At 41.6% G+C, this 17,370-nt stretch overlaps 1 protein-coding gene across 1 annotated transcript in view; it reads right to left on the reverse strand.

Annotated features, from left to right (window-relative positions):
• Positions 1–12,282: 12,282 nt before the first annotated feature.
• Positions 12,283–17,370, reverse strand: part of setbp1 (SET binding protein 1) — a 31,263-nt gene continuing 26,175 nt past the window's right edge. Inside the window, exon 7 of the mRNA XM_053326033.1 lies at positions 12,283–13,964. Within this exon, the coding sequence (XP_053182008.1) occupies positions 13,459–13,964 (506 nt within the window). The 3' untranslated portion in view covers positions 12,283–13,458. The remainder of the gene's footprint in view (positions 13,965–17,370) is intronic.

A 17,370-nucleotide genomic window follows, 5' to 3' on the forward strand; every position in this document is an offset into this window, starting at 1 on the left:
CATTTAAGCCTTCAGACACTGACTGGAAGTGACTGTATCCATTTCTCATGGTGTTTATGCTCTCAGCAGGAGACAGGCCAAATTCCAGGCTATCCCATGCTAAATTAACATTGCATGAGCTGACTGTGGTCCTCACTTTTGCAGCAATTTGAGCAGTTATCAAAATCACACAAGAGAGTCTTATTATGCTCAGTAGTAAATGACTAATCTTTAATGAGACCCACATTTAACCTTCTAATGGCTCTTTATTAGACTAACGAGCTATGCCTCAGTGTGTGTGTGTGTGTGTGTGTGTGTGTGTGTGTGTGTGTGGAAGAGAGGAAGTGTGTGTGCAGACTATATGTGAGCGCAGCAGCGAAACACTAATTAAGCTGTCGGATGGTGCAGTAGATTAGGCAGGCCCCCTGCAGAGTCTTCGGCCCCGATAGGCAAACAGGCTTCATCCCTCAGCCAGCCAACCCAAATACATCACAGCCCAGCGCTGCACAGAGTTCAGCAGTAACATCAATGCTCACTACACCCAAATATCTTTAGTCCAGTGAGGCCAGATCAGATGGCCTACCAGAGCCAACAGACTGCTGGGTGACTCAGAGAAGGCATGGACAGAGATTTTAGCCTCAGCCGAAGGGGAGATTATTTGCCGTTCTCACAGCAGCATCTGTGTTCATACACACACTCATATGGAGCAAGCACATACAGCATGCATGCACAGATGCAGAGATGCAAAAATACAAACAGAAACCCAAAAACCGGTGTAAGAGGTAAAGTTTGGTAAGAAGAGAAACATAAGAGAGGATCGAAAGTTTTGCAGAGGGCAAAGCATTTCTTTCATGGTTTGAAAAACCACAAGATTATAAACTTCTTGTACATTGTGTGTGTATATGTGTGTTTTAAGATGTAGTCATGCCACCACAAAAGGAAGGAAACTGTATAGCCTTGGCTTTGCACAAATAACAGTTGAAACTACTGTAAGAGGCATGATGGGGAGAGTGTGAAAATGACTTAATCATAATTGATATAATTTCTTTTCTCTCTGTCTGTCTAGCTTTTTCAAACACACACGCACGCACACACACACACACACACACACACACACACACACTCAACTCTACTTTACTCCTCCAAGATTCACATCATTGATGTGCGTGTGCCTGTGTGTGTGTGTGTGTGTGTGTCTGTGTGTGTGTGTGTGTGTGTGTGTGTGTGTGTGCACATGTGTGCGTGCAATAATTCCAATGCATCTGCTCTCAGTTTACATAAATTAATGGGGTAAATTTTGTTCTTTCCTTTTGAGCTCCACTCTCTCTGAAAGTTTTGGGAGTCCTGCATGTATGGCTACACATCCTGACCTGAGTTTAAATCAATTAATGAAAGAGGTTGTGCAAATTTCTCAGCAGATGAATAACACATATTTTATTGGTCTCTGCTGGATTTGTGGCTTTTTCATCCAGGGTGGTCACAGATTCTGATCTGGGTTTCTTAGATTACAGTTCGGTACAGTATCAAATGCAGTATCCTGTCCAAAGGGAACACTGCACTGTTACTCACATCTTACCATGTGTGAAGAGACAAATGTACATTTCAAGTTAAATTGTGACTATTTTAGTCGAAAATGCATCCTGTGCCGTGTGCATGTACCTGCGTGCCTGTGCATGGCCTGCATGTGAATGTAACTCATCCTGGAGGATGCAAGGCTGCTCTCCCAGGCTCTTAAAATGGCTGCCTGGAGGCATAGAGGAATAGTGCTCCTTTTATTAATGCTACACCTTTGATTAATCTGAGCAAATCTGTTCCCCATCCAATGGCTGACAGCTCTGGGGCCGAGGCAGGGACCCCAATACACACACACACATAGACACACACACAAACACTGTCAGTGAGTGTTGACACAGTCCAGATGTTGGCAGCTCTGTTCCAAATGAAAGCAGGGCAGCCAGCCAACAACCTGAACCACTCTCCCCATCAAATGATATGTTTACAATAATACTGTTCTGAGGCTCAGGAGACACACGCACATGTGCACATGTATGCACACAGACACACAGACACACACACACACACGCACACAGCATGCAAGCATTCTCAAAGCAAGGGAAATGAACTAATGGAAAGCCAGCATACTACATTGGGTGCAAAAGTGGACCAACTTGTGGTGGAGGAGAGAGAGAGAGAGAGAGTGAGAGAGAGGGAGAAACAGAGAGAGATTTTGGTAAGCCAGAAAGAAGAAGAAAATTGAGAGACAGGGTGTGACAAATAGACTGATCAAAGGAGAGAAACGAGTCATTATCATTGCCTTGTTTGGATCTGTATTTCTCCTGCTATGTCAGTCAGACAGAGAGGCAGGGGATGGAAAAATAATAGTGTAGTTATGTAATGTGCCTCGCAGGGCTGGAACTGAAACAGACGGAGAGAATAAAACACCACTGGTTCCACACGGAGTTGCAGCAGAGGTCAGACTGTACCTACTGTTCTCTATAGCATTGGCTCTCAAGCATGTTCTGCCTTTGGACCCCAAAGAATGTAGTAACCCACTTTTGCAGAAGTAACACAACCCAACGTTGAACTCTGACACCAGACAATGATTCTTTATTTTCCCTGTTATCTGGCAAGTTCACTTGATTAATTGTTGGTGTGCGCCTAGGGGCTGTAAATATTCATTATTTCTCAGACATTATACATTTATCACAAAGATTAAAAACATGAACATAGTATAATTTATATGTTGCAAGTATTTTTCTCATCACATTAATCATTTGGCAAACCTTTTTCTCTCAGAGCTGCCTGGGGGGTCCTGAGCCCCAGGTTGAGAGCTGTTTCTCTTTTTTTCACTGTCAGACACACACACACACACACACACACACACACACACACACACACACACACACACACACAAACACACACGACATGAAATGAAATGCCTGCACAGGTGTTTTTATCTAATGACTACCTGAGAGCATTTCTATATGTTAGTACATAAGCAAACATTGTCACACGCATCTAATGAGCAGCCATTCAGTTACAGTCTGCTGGCTCTAATCAGACGTTTGTTCTCAGCATGGTACGTCTGACTGTCATGCATTGTCAAACCTTCATGTGTGCCTGGCAGCTCAAAGCCTCACTACTCTTCATTATGTATACACACACATGCCAGAAGCGCATATCCAGACGTGGACATGTGAGTGCATATGTTGGGGAATGTGAAGATTTGCTTGGATAACATTACATGTACAAACATACAGGTGTTGCAATAAATGTTCTATTATCCTTGTTGCTACTCTGTTCTGGACTATTTCTTGGAGCAATAACAATCAGATAATATTTCCTTGTTTGTCGGCCGATGAAGACAAGCCACTGCAAGTATAAAAGGAGGGATGGGAAAAAATGAGTAAACCAGTCTGATAAAGAACTTAATCCATTCATCTGCTCCAACAAGACTAGACAACAACTGGTCCACTGTGCTGACTGTTTGCCTCGACTCAACAAAGTTATTATTCAGATTAGAATTAAAGCACATATTATAAAATATGATGCAAATGCTATCACAGTCAATCCTGTATGCAAAATGCAAAGAATTTAAAGCCCTTTGAAATATTTCATTGTACCAAGTTGCTATATTATATTACAGTAATTTTAAACAATGATTTATTAACTGTGATGAGAGAGAGAGAGAGAGAGAGAGAGAGAGAAACAGAAAGAGAGAAACAGAAAGAGAGAAACAGAAAGAGAGAAACAGAAAGAGAGAAACAGAAAGAGAGAAAGAAAGGTATTGTCATATTAAGAGTTGATTTGCAGAAGATCAACATTTTTTTATCTTCCAAAATAAAAGCTTGACAGAAAATAAAATAAAAGAAATGGTATGCTGATTTCATGTGTCTTTGCTCAACAAGAAAATCTATGGTTGAAAGTAACTAAATAGAGAATAGTCAATACACTTATATATATATTTTGACTGCATATATGCACATATAGTCACATCAGATATGAGATGCAATCAGATATGCAAACACAATGCTGAATTTGTTGGGTAATATATCATTGAAGCAATATAGTACATGAGCAAATTAGTGTTAGAGGAATGCTCTTCACCACAGAGCTTGCAAATGCCTGGCACTGTTGAGACATATGGGATGAATTATCTGCACAACACTGAGGAAGAGAGAGCCGGAGAGAGACAACAAGAATATTTCACTGAAATGTTCGCCTCAGTAATTGAACGTTGTCTTTCATTTTGCTGTTTTCGGCCTTTTTGAAGTCACACTGTTTCGTGCTATCACTGAGCTGATGAAAGTGTAATGAAGTGTGGAGTGCCAACTTCAGCAGAAATGCCTGTGGTTCTGCCTTCCAGCCCAATACTAACAACACAGCAGACAAACGGTGCAGATGAAAACTAACCGAGGACTTGAAATCATTTTTAACACAGAGACACGCTCCCTGTGCGTCACATAATCTCATCCACTAAGGGGTGTGTGTGTTCACTACGGGGGTCCATTAATAAAATATGACTGTATCATATAATAGACTCGTCTGCCAAATTACAGGAGACAGAGAGACAGCTTATTAGGAGGATTGAGGGGGAGGTGTGTGTGTGTGTGTGTGTGTGTGTGTGTGTGTGTGTGTGTGTGTGTGTGTGTGTGTGTGTGTGTGTGTGTGTGTGTGTGTGTGTGTGTGTGTGTGTGTGTGAGGAAGAAAGAGAGAGAGAGAGAGAGAGTGTGTGTGTGTGTGTGTGTGTGTGTGTGTGTGTGTGAGAGAGAGAGAGAGAGAGAGAGAGAGAGAGAGAGGGAGATGGAGCCTGAATTGAGAGATTAAGTGGCCTACTCTCATCAAAAAGGCACATTTCCTACAGTAAGTGTTGGCATCATTAATAAGACTCAGGCAGAGCCAATCTGCTAACAAAGGCTCTAACTGTGACCGAGGAGACATGAGAGAGGTGGACAATTACTCTCTTCTGTGCAGAGGAAATTCTGTCTTTCTGGGGTTTTTTTTTCTTTTCTTACCTCACCAATACACAACTATAAACCTATATATGTAAGTATTTAGTATAGTAAAGGCAGGCAGGTATATATTGCCATACATGCTTATGCACATACACACACAAATCACACACAAAACAGTGCACTGCTCTAAATCCAAATCAAACTGCCATGAGTCACACTGTCACCGTGGCAACAGTGGCCGGCTCCATGCAGAACATATTCTGTCATATCTCTGGTGTTTTTTTCCTCTTTGCGCCACACACAGACATAACCAACTTTCAGCTACAGTTATTCCTGCACAGATAAATGATTAAAGCACTGGTGTGTGCAGGTTTGAATGTTTTTGGGGCCATAGTTCAGATTTTCATCATTTAAATCTGCAAAAACCTTTTCATTTACCCTCTTTTTAAACTGGACCACTGGGTTTGTGTATCTGTCATATTTACTGCTTTGACCACAGTGAGTAAGATGATGCTCTGTGTGTTATAAACATATCATAAATAAATGTGACACAAGGGGCTGAAACCGCACTGATACATTTCACCACCAGATGGTGTCTCCCATCACTGCCATCACTGCAGTAGAGAAGGAGAAAGAGGGGGAGGGAGGGTGTGTGTTCACATGTTGCCTGCTCTATCCATCTTCATAAACACAAGCAATAGTCATCCTCTGAAAACACCAACAGAGATAAATTTAAGGGATGCTTGGTTACTATGCAGGCTTCCTGGTTAGTTGGCCAGGACTGCAGGATTATCTGTTCTAAATGTACTGCTCTGCGTATTGTATGTTGTTCTGTGTGGCTTTGGGCATGCCTCAAACAGTCAATGACATTCATTTGCATTCAATCATGCATCTTGACTCAGAATTTAATTTGCTACGAGTTAAATATAAATCTTAAATATTTGTTTGGGTAGAAAATGTAAAAATCTGAGAGAATAAGTAGATGCAAAGACAAATGCTGCATTTTTTTTAACCCATGCATATTTTAACCAATCTGGCTCTGTTGGCAGGGTTTTACCAAGAGGATTTTTATACTTGTACTGAAGGGGCAGCACTTATGAATACAGCTGTCACAGTGCAGCTAATAAAGAAGAAAATTGAATTTTTCGAACAAAAAATTACATTGGGGTGACGTGCTGTGTATACAGAAATGTTCCTGGTCTTAGTCCTGAAAGCAGCAGTACAATAAGAGAAAAGGGAAACTTGCCAAAAATAGCACACATGGTGCTGAATAGAAATTCTGTAGGCTTTCTGAGGTTAATGCTACCTGAGGACCTACACTCAATACTACTGTGCAGAGATGAAGATTATATTAAAAAGAAAACAATAATATAACCAGAAATTATAGAGAATACACGCTTCAAAAGTACAAATACTGATTTAATTAGCATAGAACTAGTGATGAATTGACAAAAATCAACACAAATTGAAATGTGATATTTTACACCAAGTTCAATATTATACTGCAGAGGTTGACATGACAAAGCTTTAAGTACTTTGTCAGCAGAACTGCACAGAGACCAATGACAGAAGCAGCCTTTGATTTTCTTCCACAAATGTTCTGTTTGGTTTTCCACTGCTTTACTACTGCCAGCACATATACTGTGGCATAAAACTGATTTATGGAAGTGGGCAAAATTTGGTGGGAAGAAAGAACAATTTGAGAATGTAATCACAAAATCCTTGATCACTAACCCTTTAATACCCTCCAAAGTTGATTCACTGTTGATTGAACTGTCTTTGAGAGTCAGTAGGAGATTGTTGGCTGGAGTTATTTGCAGTGTGTCCTACTTGCCACTATTTGGCAAATTGATCAATTAGGAGCATTTGACATTTTTTGCCTGTTTTTTCTCCTTCACAAGCAAATGACCAGCACAGGCAGCATCACTAGAGCGAAATTTGGTGATATTGTCTTTATCAGACATATTCCAGTAGTATAATACAAAATGTAAACACATTCACATGACATGAAAATGGTTTACCTAGTTGATTTTATTTGTCTTTCGGCAATCCTCGGATCAAGAATACAGACCAGGGACTACTTATTTTCTCTAGGCTCAAATGTATGTGCATGTCAGCAGTTGGCTGGCTGTTAACTGTGGTCTTGTGTCAAGGTCAAGGTCTGTTTCAGCAGGGGCAAGACGAAGTTGAGCATCTCTATGATGCACTGGTACTAAACAATAAAATCAACAAGAGTTAAACCTGCCCTGGTTAAACTTGTCAGGAGTGGAAATCATTGCCTTCAGTAAGTTCAATATAATGGGAAATCTTTTAATTTACTTGAAAAGCATCACTTGGCATCACTAAGACCTGATGTGACTCCTGTAATGCTCATTCGTCCTGCTGCTGCGTATGTGCACCTCTGCAGAAATGTCACCATGTTTGAGGCAGAAAGCCTGATCAGCATGGACCATATATATTTTTCATACACACACACTGTCATGTTCCCTCAACCCTAAATCCTATTCCAGATGAGGCTGGTCCACCGAGGATTGGGCGGGAAGACCCTCCCAAATTTTTGGAACATTTACCTTAGAAAGCAGGTTGTTTAAGTTTGAAAGCAATAAACCTTCAGGCCCCAGCTGAGCACCACAATTTATAAGAACTGTTCTCCTCCTACACTCTCTAAAAACAAGCCTCCACCACTACTATATTTCAATTACAGTCACTATCTCCAGATACTATATGATAACACTGATCTAATGTTTCAAATTTTTTTCTTTTACTGAGCACATCTATAATTGCACTGGAATATTTCTGTCACGCAGAGATGTTAAAGAAGGTAAGATTTGTGAGATTCCATCAAATTTTTATTTACATCTTAATGGTTTTGGAGGGATCTTTGCACACTTGTGGAGCAACAACAGTTTGATGATTTTCTCTCTTTGTCCAGCATGGGGGCTCCACCTACTGACCAGCTGAAATGTATTGTACCATAGTGATAGTTTTTGTGAAAATGTTCAAATATACAGTACATGTGCTGTTAAATTTTCAATTAAGGTTTTACGAATGCAGAATTCTCACACTTATTGATTGACCACTATTTGCACATGCTGCAGTGTGCCAAAGAAATTAATTGAGGCTCCACTTTTGAGTTAAATAATCTTGATATGATTTTTGTGGACCACTCTGACTGTGCATCTTTGAGTCATCACAACCTTTCATCTGAATATTGAGAATGTTGTACTATAAAGCACTGGAACTTGAGATGTGGACATCACCATCTTAGGGAACACTAAATATGACACTAAATCTGGTGATGGAATTCATGAATTGCAGATCAGATTAATGATACTTTTTTCCCTTTAAGTGTTGCTCTATCTCAACAGTACATCCTTAATGCAGGATGTGTTTTTCTGTGCTGTTTCATTGAGATCACAGCCCTGGTGATCTTTGTCATCCTTTCTGTTGTGCAGGAGGTGGAGGGAGGCCATGAGGGCTCATTTACAGGCAGCTTCACTGCAGCTCCGACTTCTATCAGAGGGGGGATTTTTTTCAGCACAGCACCGGTGGTGCCAACAGTTCCATCAGCACCACTACATACACTGAGACACATTTGGGCAGCTCACCCTGCAACCATGGTAACAGAAGAATTTTACTAGTTGGCAGCAGCCAATAGTGGGGCACTTCCCACTCAGCTCTGTCCAATAACAGAGCAGCCTGCAGCCCAGCCCACCTACAACTAACACTGATGGGCTAGTGCAGGGAGGATTTAGAGATGTAGGCTTGGCTAATGAACATGTAAGAGAGTAAGAGCGTGTAGGTATGTGTGAGAGCATGTGTGAGTGTGACTGAGTGAGACTGTAGCATAATCTGATGAAAGGATTCCCTCTCTTTTAATCGCTACAACCACACACTTAGTGGGGTAGTACCCATTCACTGAGACCATCTGACTTTCAGCACCACAGTGCAGCAAGCCCTCCTGTCATCTCGCTCCCACACATTCACATTCATGCTGCACACACTCACGTACAACACACACACACAGTCCCAGCTGGTTTTTTTCATAAAATAACTGGTCAGCCTTGTCTCTGACTGCCATTTGACATGGCAGTTTTTACAATCTTAACAAGAAAGAAGAAAATATGTGCCACCATTAGCTGTCAATAAAGTCATTTATTATTTCACACAATGGATAACATGAACAACTTCAACTGTAGTTCTTCTTAATAAGTGCTCAACGCTGCCAGCCAACAGAAGGGTAGCGAAAGAATGAGCTTTTCTTTCTGAGGAAAGAGAAATAAAAAAAACAAAAAAATGAACCTACCAGATCATGAAAGATAAACATGACCAAAAGCATGCCAGCGGACATGGATATACATATATATTACATGTATATATGTGCTTAAGACATATATCTGTATGCCAGCAAATGCAAATACAAAATATATGTGTACATTTACACATACATACTGTGAAGGATATATGCATATGCATGCGCATCTAGTATTTACTCTATATGTCAAATATTTGCAGTTTTTAATATTCATACAATGTACAAAAATGCTTCATGAATTAAAAAATTCATTACAAAAAGAAACATATCAAACAATATACAAGTCTTGCTCCAAATTCAATTGAAATTCAACTTTCAGCTTGTCTAAAATATTTATGCATACAATCAAGTTGAGCATGCAATAAAGGAAACCCACTCTAGAAAAGGTTCAAATACACTATGTATACAAACTAAAATATGCCCACACTGTTAGAAGAGCTCACTTTGTGCTCTAAAGAAGTACATTTATTGGTTTTCTCAATGCTTCATCTGCATTTTCAGCTTTGAACATTATAGCTTAGAACTGTAACATATGTCGTGAGGATGACTACATGTACATTTATGAGGCTCTGTCTCACGTGACCCCTCACTCCATGTGTAGGACACTCATCACAGCATGCTACATAGGGAATGGGGGAGAGAGGGGTGGGGTGGGGGGGTGGGGGTGGGGATCAAATCTAGGTGCCATTATATCTTATCATAGTTGCTGTAGTGAACTGGTAGGTGTGCAATATAATGAATACACTACTACCACTAACCTAAGGTCAAATACTAACATGCTGTCCTTGATGTGTGGACCAAAGACAATGTTATATATCCTTAGATCAATGTTTAGTGGCGTCCTGTGGCCACTGGTCTAGATTAGCTGCTAAATACAATACAACAACAGTGACCTTGAACCCTATTCACAACCACATCCCCTCTGCAGTCTCTGTGTGTAGTGAAAGCTCTGGATAAGGACAATACTTGTCAGTGTTAGAAGGCACCGGAGCATTGGCTGGTAGGAGAGACAGACAGGACAGACAACACCTGGGGTCTTAAACTCTATCATCAGAGACCGCTGACTGACCACAGTATGGAGGAGTAAGCTGCAAAGCGCATGTACTCACTAACACTCTCACACCACATACCTAAACCTCATCTTCACCACAACAGACTGCAGACCGGCAGAAAGCCATCTAGCAAAGCAAGGTTAAGCACACTAACGTTAGGACGAGTGTATTTTTGGCTATTTCCTTTGAGAACTCTCCACACACACAACCCTCTTGCTTTCCTTTCATGCTACTGCACTGCCCCAACTGGCTGCAGGCACAATAGCTGCTAGTCAGCAGGGATTCCTATTTTTGGTCGAGTACACTACAGTGGGGCTTGTATCCTCCAATAACTTTAAAGGTGTAATAAGGCATTATTTTAGCATTCTGTGTAAGTTAACGGACTGGATCGATGACTGTCAATGTACAGCAGAATTTGTCGAATGGAAATCAATTAGAGTAAACCGTGGCCATTTCTTTGACTGTGTGTTGGGTCTAGAGAAGTCTTGATACAGAGAGAAGGTCTACTGTGGTTTTAGGAGACAGTCCCAGCATAGCCGAGCCCAGCAGGTATCCATGCAGGATGGACATACTAACACTATTTACAACAAACACTTCAATACTGTAGTTTTACATCTGGTTAAGGCTGTACTGCATAGAGTTGCAGTAACTATAGTTTCATGAAATGATAGTCACTTTCTGCACAACTTATTACAAATTATTACTGGTATTATTCACAATTCTTGTTACATGAATTCATTTTATTCAGTAAATAAGACCACTTATTTCTCTTTGTCGAAGGGTGGACCCAGAACAGAAATTCCTTTTAAGGTCATTGCCAGGCATGGCCTGATGCATAGCAAACAACAATGTATGAGAACTTGGTTTCCATAACAACCTCCTCTGTTCCTCCTCTGCCAAGTATATAACCTGTTATAGGTTGTAAATAACAGGTTATTTACTGGGCAGAGTCAGTGATCTTGAATTATGTATCTAGGACATTGAGAACAATCAATATCACCAGATAGAAACACATCTGATACAGTGGACCTTTCTGTTTCCACCACTGCTAAAAAGCCAGTGTAGGCCAGCACACGATGTGTATTTAATACCATAATATCATATCATCTTCATCAGTCCAGCCCTTCTAGTTCTGTTTTGATGATATGGGTCAAACAACTAGGAGGAAGCTGGGACACAGTTCTTGGTGACAGAGGATGCTGACTATGGAAGCTGTGAAATAACAGTGTTGGGGTTCTGATGAATAAGACACATGCGTCATATGAACAATCATGAACATTTTGGATCAATTTCTGGGACACTCTTTTGCCATTGGATATTTCTCAGGTCAAATGTAATCAGTGAGAGAAACAAACATAAGGCACAAGTTGAACTGCTGCAACTGAGAATCCCACCCCGCCCAAAGAAAATAGAATCTCCTAAACCAGAACTTGAACACAGTTGCCAAAGAAACACTGATCCATTGCTTATAATCTGAAATACTTATTTGAGAAACCACTTCTGTAGATAGAGTTTAACAAAGACTTGACACATTGACACAAAGAAACCCAAGATGGCTACATTCGAGAGTGCACATAGGAATGCTTTACATTGGTGCCAACATGGTGGAGAGTTTGTCAAACTCTGATTTTAGATTATTTTAAATTATACATCCTCACACTGAATACTGAGACTTTGGTTTCTAAATCTAAATACTGGATTTTTGATTTACTTCCCCAAAAATGTTTCCAAGGCTATGAACTGAAAGTATAAAGACTGGGATTAGCTTTCAAAACACTGACTGTGAGCCCTCTTCTGCTGAACTGTCCGATCAATTCAGACTCGGGGCCTCGGTTTGACGCTTTTGGCTGCGCAGCCTGCATATACAAATTGATTAAAAATAATGCATGCTCTCTGGAATGGATATCCACACCATTGAAGGCCAAAACATAAGGCTGGAACAAGCATGTAAGTGCTGCATTTGATTGATGCAAGTGTATGGTTTTTCATAGTGCATTAAACCAATTTTAAGGTTTACCAAAAACACACCTGATATTCCTCCTGTATGCAATGCCCCCTGGATATAAACACAATAATGAGTGTATGAATGAATACATGTGGTTCTTTCTGTCTGAAAACAAACTTGTCTTGAGTCGCACCCATGTCTGTTTTTGGTTATAAAACAATACACAACTTTCATTGTCTATGGTACAACAATTCTATTCAATATACTGTATGCCAGTACATGTCTATGAGCTGGTTTCCCATTGTACAAGGCAGGCAACAGTGGACTTTGTTTCTATGTACAGTCTGGGACAGTCTCATCCACCATATTGCCTTTATGTCACTGCCCAGGACACGCCTGAGCAGGGAGGGAGAAATAAATGGAGACGGGGGGATAGGTTGAAGGAGCACAAGCAATGGAGATGTAAAACATGATAGGGAGTAGATGAGAAGACAAAGGGGGAGGGAGGTGAGCAGCAGGCAACAGAGTTAGAGCTAAAGATTGGGTTGAGTGTCGAGCAGGGAGTGGGACCAGGGGTGAGGAGCATCCAGGAAGAATCAGTTACTCCTCAGAGAAAAGGAAGAAAACAAGGAAGGTATATGAGGGTGAGAGCAAAAACAGGGTTAAGTACTAGGGTAAGGTGGCTTAATTACTGCTGTATTATCCCACATGTCTTTGACAAGCTTCCTCAGAAAGGCAAAAATAAGCAGAGCTGCACAGTTTTATATTAACCATTCCCTCTCCCCTTGCTGGTAAATATATGGCTGAAGCCACATTCAGATACAGTATCATAAAGTACCATACACATCACTGTATCAGATACATAAAGAATCACATAATATTCTACACTATCTTAAGTACCACACATTTTATAGCATCAGATTCAGTATCAAATAGTACCATATAGTGCCATATTAAATGAAGGTCCAACGAATCCTAGAAAGGCTCATGTCTGGTTGGGTTTAGCAAACAGAGGGATGGCACTGGAAGTGTTCCCTCCTCCTGCTCCTCTGCTGACCCACTATAGTCCTCACAACAAATCCGAGAGGAGAAACAAGTCAAAGTGCACCGAGGAGTGCCAGAATTAAGGGCACTACATCTGATAGGCTTGAAAGAGCACTGACTCCTTAAACCGCTTTCCATTCGTTTACAGAGTTGCTCTCTTCTGCAGGTCTATTGACTAGAGGGAGCCCATAACTCGTCCCTGCTCTGGCCCCTGCCTCTGCGTTTCGCTCCTTTGGCCAGTGGCAGCACAGACCGTGCTTGATGTACCACGGTCTCAATTGTTGCTGAGATGGAATCGTGATTGGAGAACTCCAGAGGTTCGGGGGTCAAACTTGGCCTGAGGCTCTGCCTACCTGGCAGGTCATCACACCTCTCCAGAACAGGCATCCCCAGAGTCCTCCCATCACCTCTCCTACTGGCCAACATGTCCAAACCCCGAGCATCAGCCCGGGATTCCTCCCTCCTATTGACCAGCTCCGATTCTTCTAGGGGTTGTTTTCGGGGCCGTCCAGGCCTTCTTTTGATGACATTGTTTCCTGTTTTGGCTTGTCGCTGCAGGCGCTTGGCACGGAGGATCTTCTGCACATGCTCAAAGTTCAAAGAATGCATCCTCCTCACATCCTTCTGGATCTGTTCCACCTCTCGTCGCTTATACCTCCGCTTACCAGGAACACCTGGGAGAGGAGAAAGTAAAAAAGACTGAGGTAAATAGATAGCAGAGCAAGGTCTATAAAGAGTAAAGAGTTTTTATGCTAGTGTGTCGCACAAAATGAGCAGCCTTGGAAAGGCCGGGAAAGACATTACACCAATTTAGCTCATGAAGAGATTTTTTTTTACTTCAAGAGCTTCCTGCTAATTTTGACATATTCATGTAGGCCTTTCAAAGCCCAGCTGAGCCAGGAGAGCAGATCCTATCCTGTAATTGTCTACTAGAGAGCAGAGAGGAGAGGGGAGAGGAGGAGATCCCATTCTGCTAGCAGGAAACCCACAGAAATGTCTCCTTCAACCATTTAATATGTCGCTACACAATAACAACCCTGTGCATCTGGAGCACAGGCTGCCAGAAAACCATACACAAACACACAAATGCAAACACACTTATCAACACATTTATCCACACGCACAGTCTCACACTGACACAAATGCAAAGGCACACACACCCAACATGCACAAACAATGAATTCAGCAGTTCAGAATGGCTGAGCACAAGAAACTGGAGCCATATTGTTTCCTTCACTCTGGTGAACTGGGCAGTGTGCCCTTTACACACTGTTCTATCGTCTCTCTTTCCCCCTTTACCCATCACTCTCATTCTCTTTTCCACTCTACCCTTCATGGGTGGCAATATGCTACTCTCTAATTTTCAATTAAACTGGTAACACTGCACCATTTCATTTCCTTCTCTATTTCAGAAACCGCTTCCTGGTCTTGGTTGGTTTCTGTCATTCTTTTTGTTTCCCATCTCTGTCCCATTTCTTAGCTCCCCTCCTCCTCTCTGTCTGGGCACTGTTCCCGGGGCTCAGACTGAGCCACAGCCAAAATGGAGGAAAAGCACAATCAGCCACCAGTCCCCAAGCAGTGTGCACACAACATGCTCGGTCTCTTTTCTTGAGCTTTTACTGCTATTCCTGGATTCTTTTACCATCTCCTTCCTGCTTTTCCTCCAGAATCCTGCTGATACAGTGTAGCAGGTTTTAACAGTGATGAATGCGTTTAACCAGAAATAGTCTTAAATTGAGTACACTAAGTATGGTGGGCTGGCTTACATGGAAATGTGTGAAAAGTGATGCACAAAACATTGAGATTATTTGTATTTACTATCTTAGGTTTAAATATTTCACCCCTGTATTAAAGCTTTACACCAATAATTCAACTAAAGTTCAGATGAAACAGCATTTCAAGAGTATCTAACTTCCAAATTGTGATGTATTTCAGAACAGAAACAGGATAGACAGACAGGATATAACGTTGGGAGGAAATTGATTTGAAAATTGAAAAGTGGGTGTGTCATAACAAGTCTTAGCTCTGTGAAGCTAAAAGTTGAAGATTGATTGATGGGTGGATGTAATGATATTGGAACATTCAAGCCTATGCAAGTATACAACATTTTTTGTTTAAAGGAATTAATTGATTTTCTTTGGATTTCTTTTGCAAATATTGTTAAATAAGGGCACAATATGACCAGCAGATGTGATCTAAGAGGGTTAAAAAGGCATGTTTCATCTTATTTAAGTGTTGCATCGAGCAAATACAGAATATATCTATATATGACACTGTTTCACTAAAGAAACCAAAAAGGGAATGTTAAATGACACATTAAGAGTTTAGGAGGCTAGAGCTCCAGTGTGAGGGGTTTGGTAATGAACTAAGAGGAAGGGAAGAGGCCTGACCACCCTCAATTTAAAACTCAGAGGAACATTACATTGTATTGTTGCTCAAGAATTCAGGGCAGACAGTGAAATTAGTCTAATGCAGAAAGCACTAAGTATCAGTAGTTTATGAGCTACACAGAAGAGTGCACACGCTCAGCTCTGTTCACACACACAAACACACACACACACACACAAACACACACTACAAAGTAGCAGAAATTTATGAGCTGCATACACGGAACATAAAATCGGTGACCTTCAGCAGTGTGAGGGGCCGTATAGCACTGAGGACCTGTTTCTCTGTGGAGTAGGAAGTCACTACTACACAGAGATACATGCTCACTTATCCACTACCCCTGCAGTGGCTGCGACCAGGTTTCAGATGAGATAAAGTGACCTTTGATATCTGTTATTTTGTGAAAGTGAGCATTTCTCTGCATGAACGTGCATGCATGTGTTTGAACGTGTCGTGTGACTCGTCGTGTGACTCAAAGGAAATTATTCTCATTAAGTCAGTGGAAGATGACCTGCTTTTATGCAAATATGCATATGAGAGATTGTTGTCAGCTGCAGTGAGACCTACTGATTAGTGAAGGCAAACACACATGCGTGCACAGATAATCACACACACATGCATACGAAAAATAAAACTGTTACAATCATAACATATTAGTTATATGAAGAAATGACTTATAAACTCACAAGACTTACATGAATTTTACATCTGTATCTGCTTGTGGTTGGATGTATGTGTGTGTGTGTTGTGTGTGTGTGTGTGTGTGTATCAGAGTGGATCTATATCTATATGTGTATGCGTACATGTATGGTTGTGTGGCACGCATATATGCACACACGCTTGTATTTTAATTGGGCTAAAGCTGTGAAGTGAAGCAGTAAGTCATGGTAGAGGAGGGGCAGAGGGAATAGGGAAAAGAGAGGGTAATGGGGAACGAGGGGGAGGGGAGACAAGGGAAAAAGCAAAAAGAGAAAGGGAAGAAGGAAAGAGAGATAGAAGGGGGAGGGTAGGAAGAGGTGGAGGAACAAGGGGAAGTATGAGTATGGTGGGGATTGTGGGAGACAGGGAGAGGAGGAAAGTAAGGGCAAGAGCCGCAAAAGCAGTACAAGAGAAAAAGGTAAGGACATGAAAGAGTCTGGAGGGATAATATGGACAAGGGGGGAGTGTGCAGGGTTGGGCTGGGGGGGGGTGGGGGGGTAGTGTGTATATGAGTCATCCGTCCTGGATCCCCTGGGGTGGGGGTGTATTCTAACTGAGCCCCTGGCTTCTCCTCCCCGCCACTGGACTAGGCCCCAGTCATTAAACCCCTGGCTGCCAGCCAGCTCTTTTAACACAGGCAAGGGCCTTTTACGGCGTGTCTGTAGAAAATAAATCACACTGTGTGAATAATATATCTCTGGCAAAGGCATTGGCAGGAGAGGAGGAAGGGAGGGAGGGAGGGGAGGAAGGAGAGATTGGTGAATTATAGTCGTCTCCATCCATGCATTACGTTCTCTCTATCCCCAGCCAGATGTGCTCTAAGACAGCAGAATACAGAATGTACCAAAATACACATTAGTTTGGTAGTGAGAAATTTGGGCTACTCTGCCTCTTTGTCTGCTTGAAGTCCTGATATTGCTGTACATATGATGTTTATAAATAGGAAACACCTTGAAGAGTATGCTAGCATCTGCATTTAAAATGGGTGAACCC

The sequence above is a fragment of the Scomber japonicus genome, chromosome 9 (genome assembly GCF_027409825.1).
Source record: "Scomber japonicus isolate fScoJap1 chromosome 9, fScoJap1.pri, whole genome shotgun sequence".
NCBI lineage: Eukaryota > Metazoa > Chordata > Actinopteri > Scombriformes > Scombridae > Scomber > Scomber japonicus.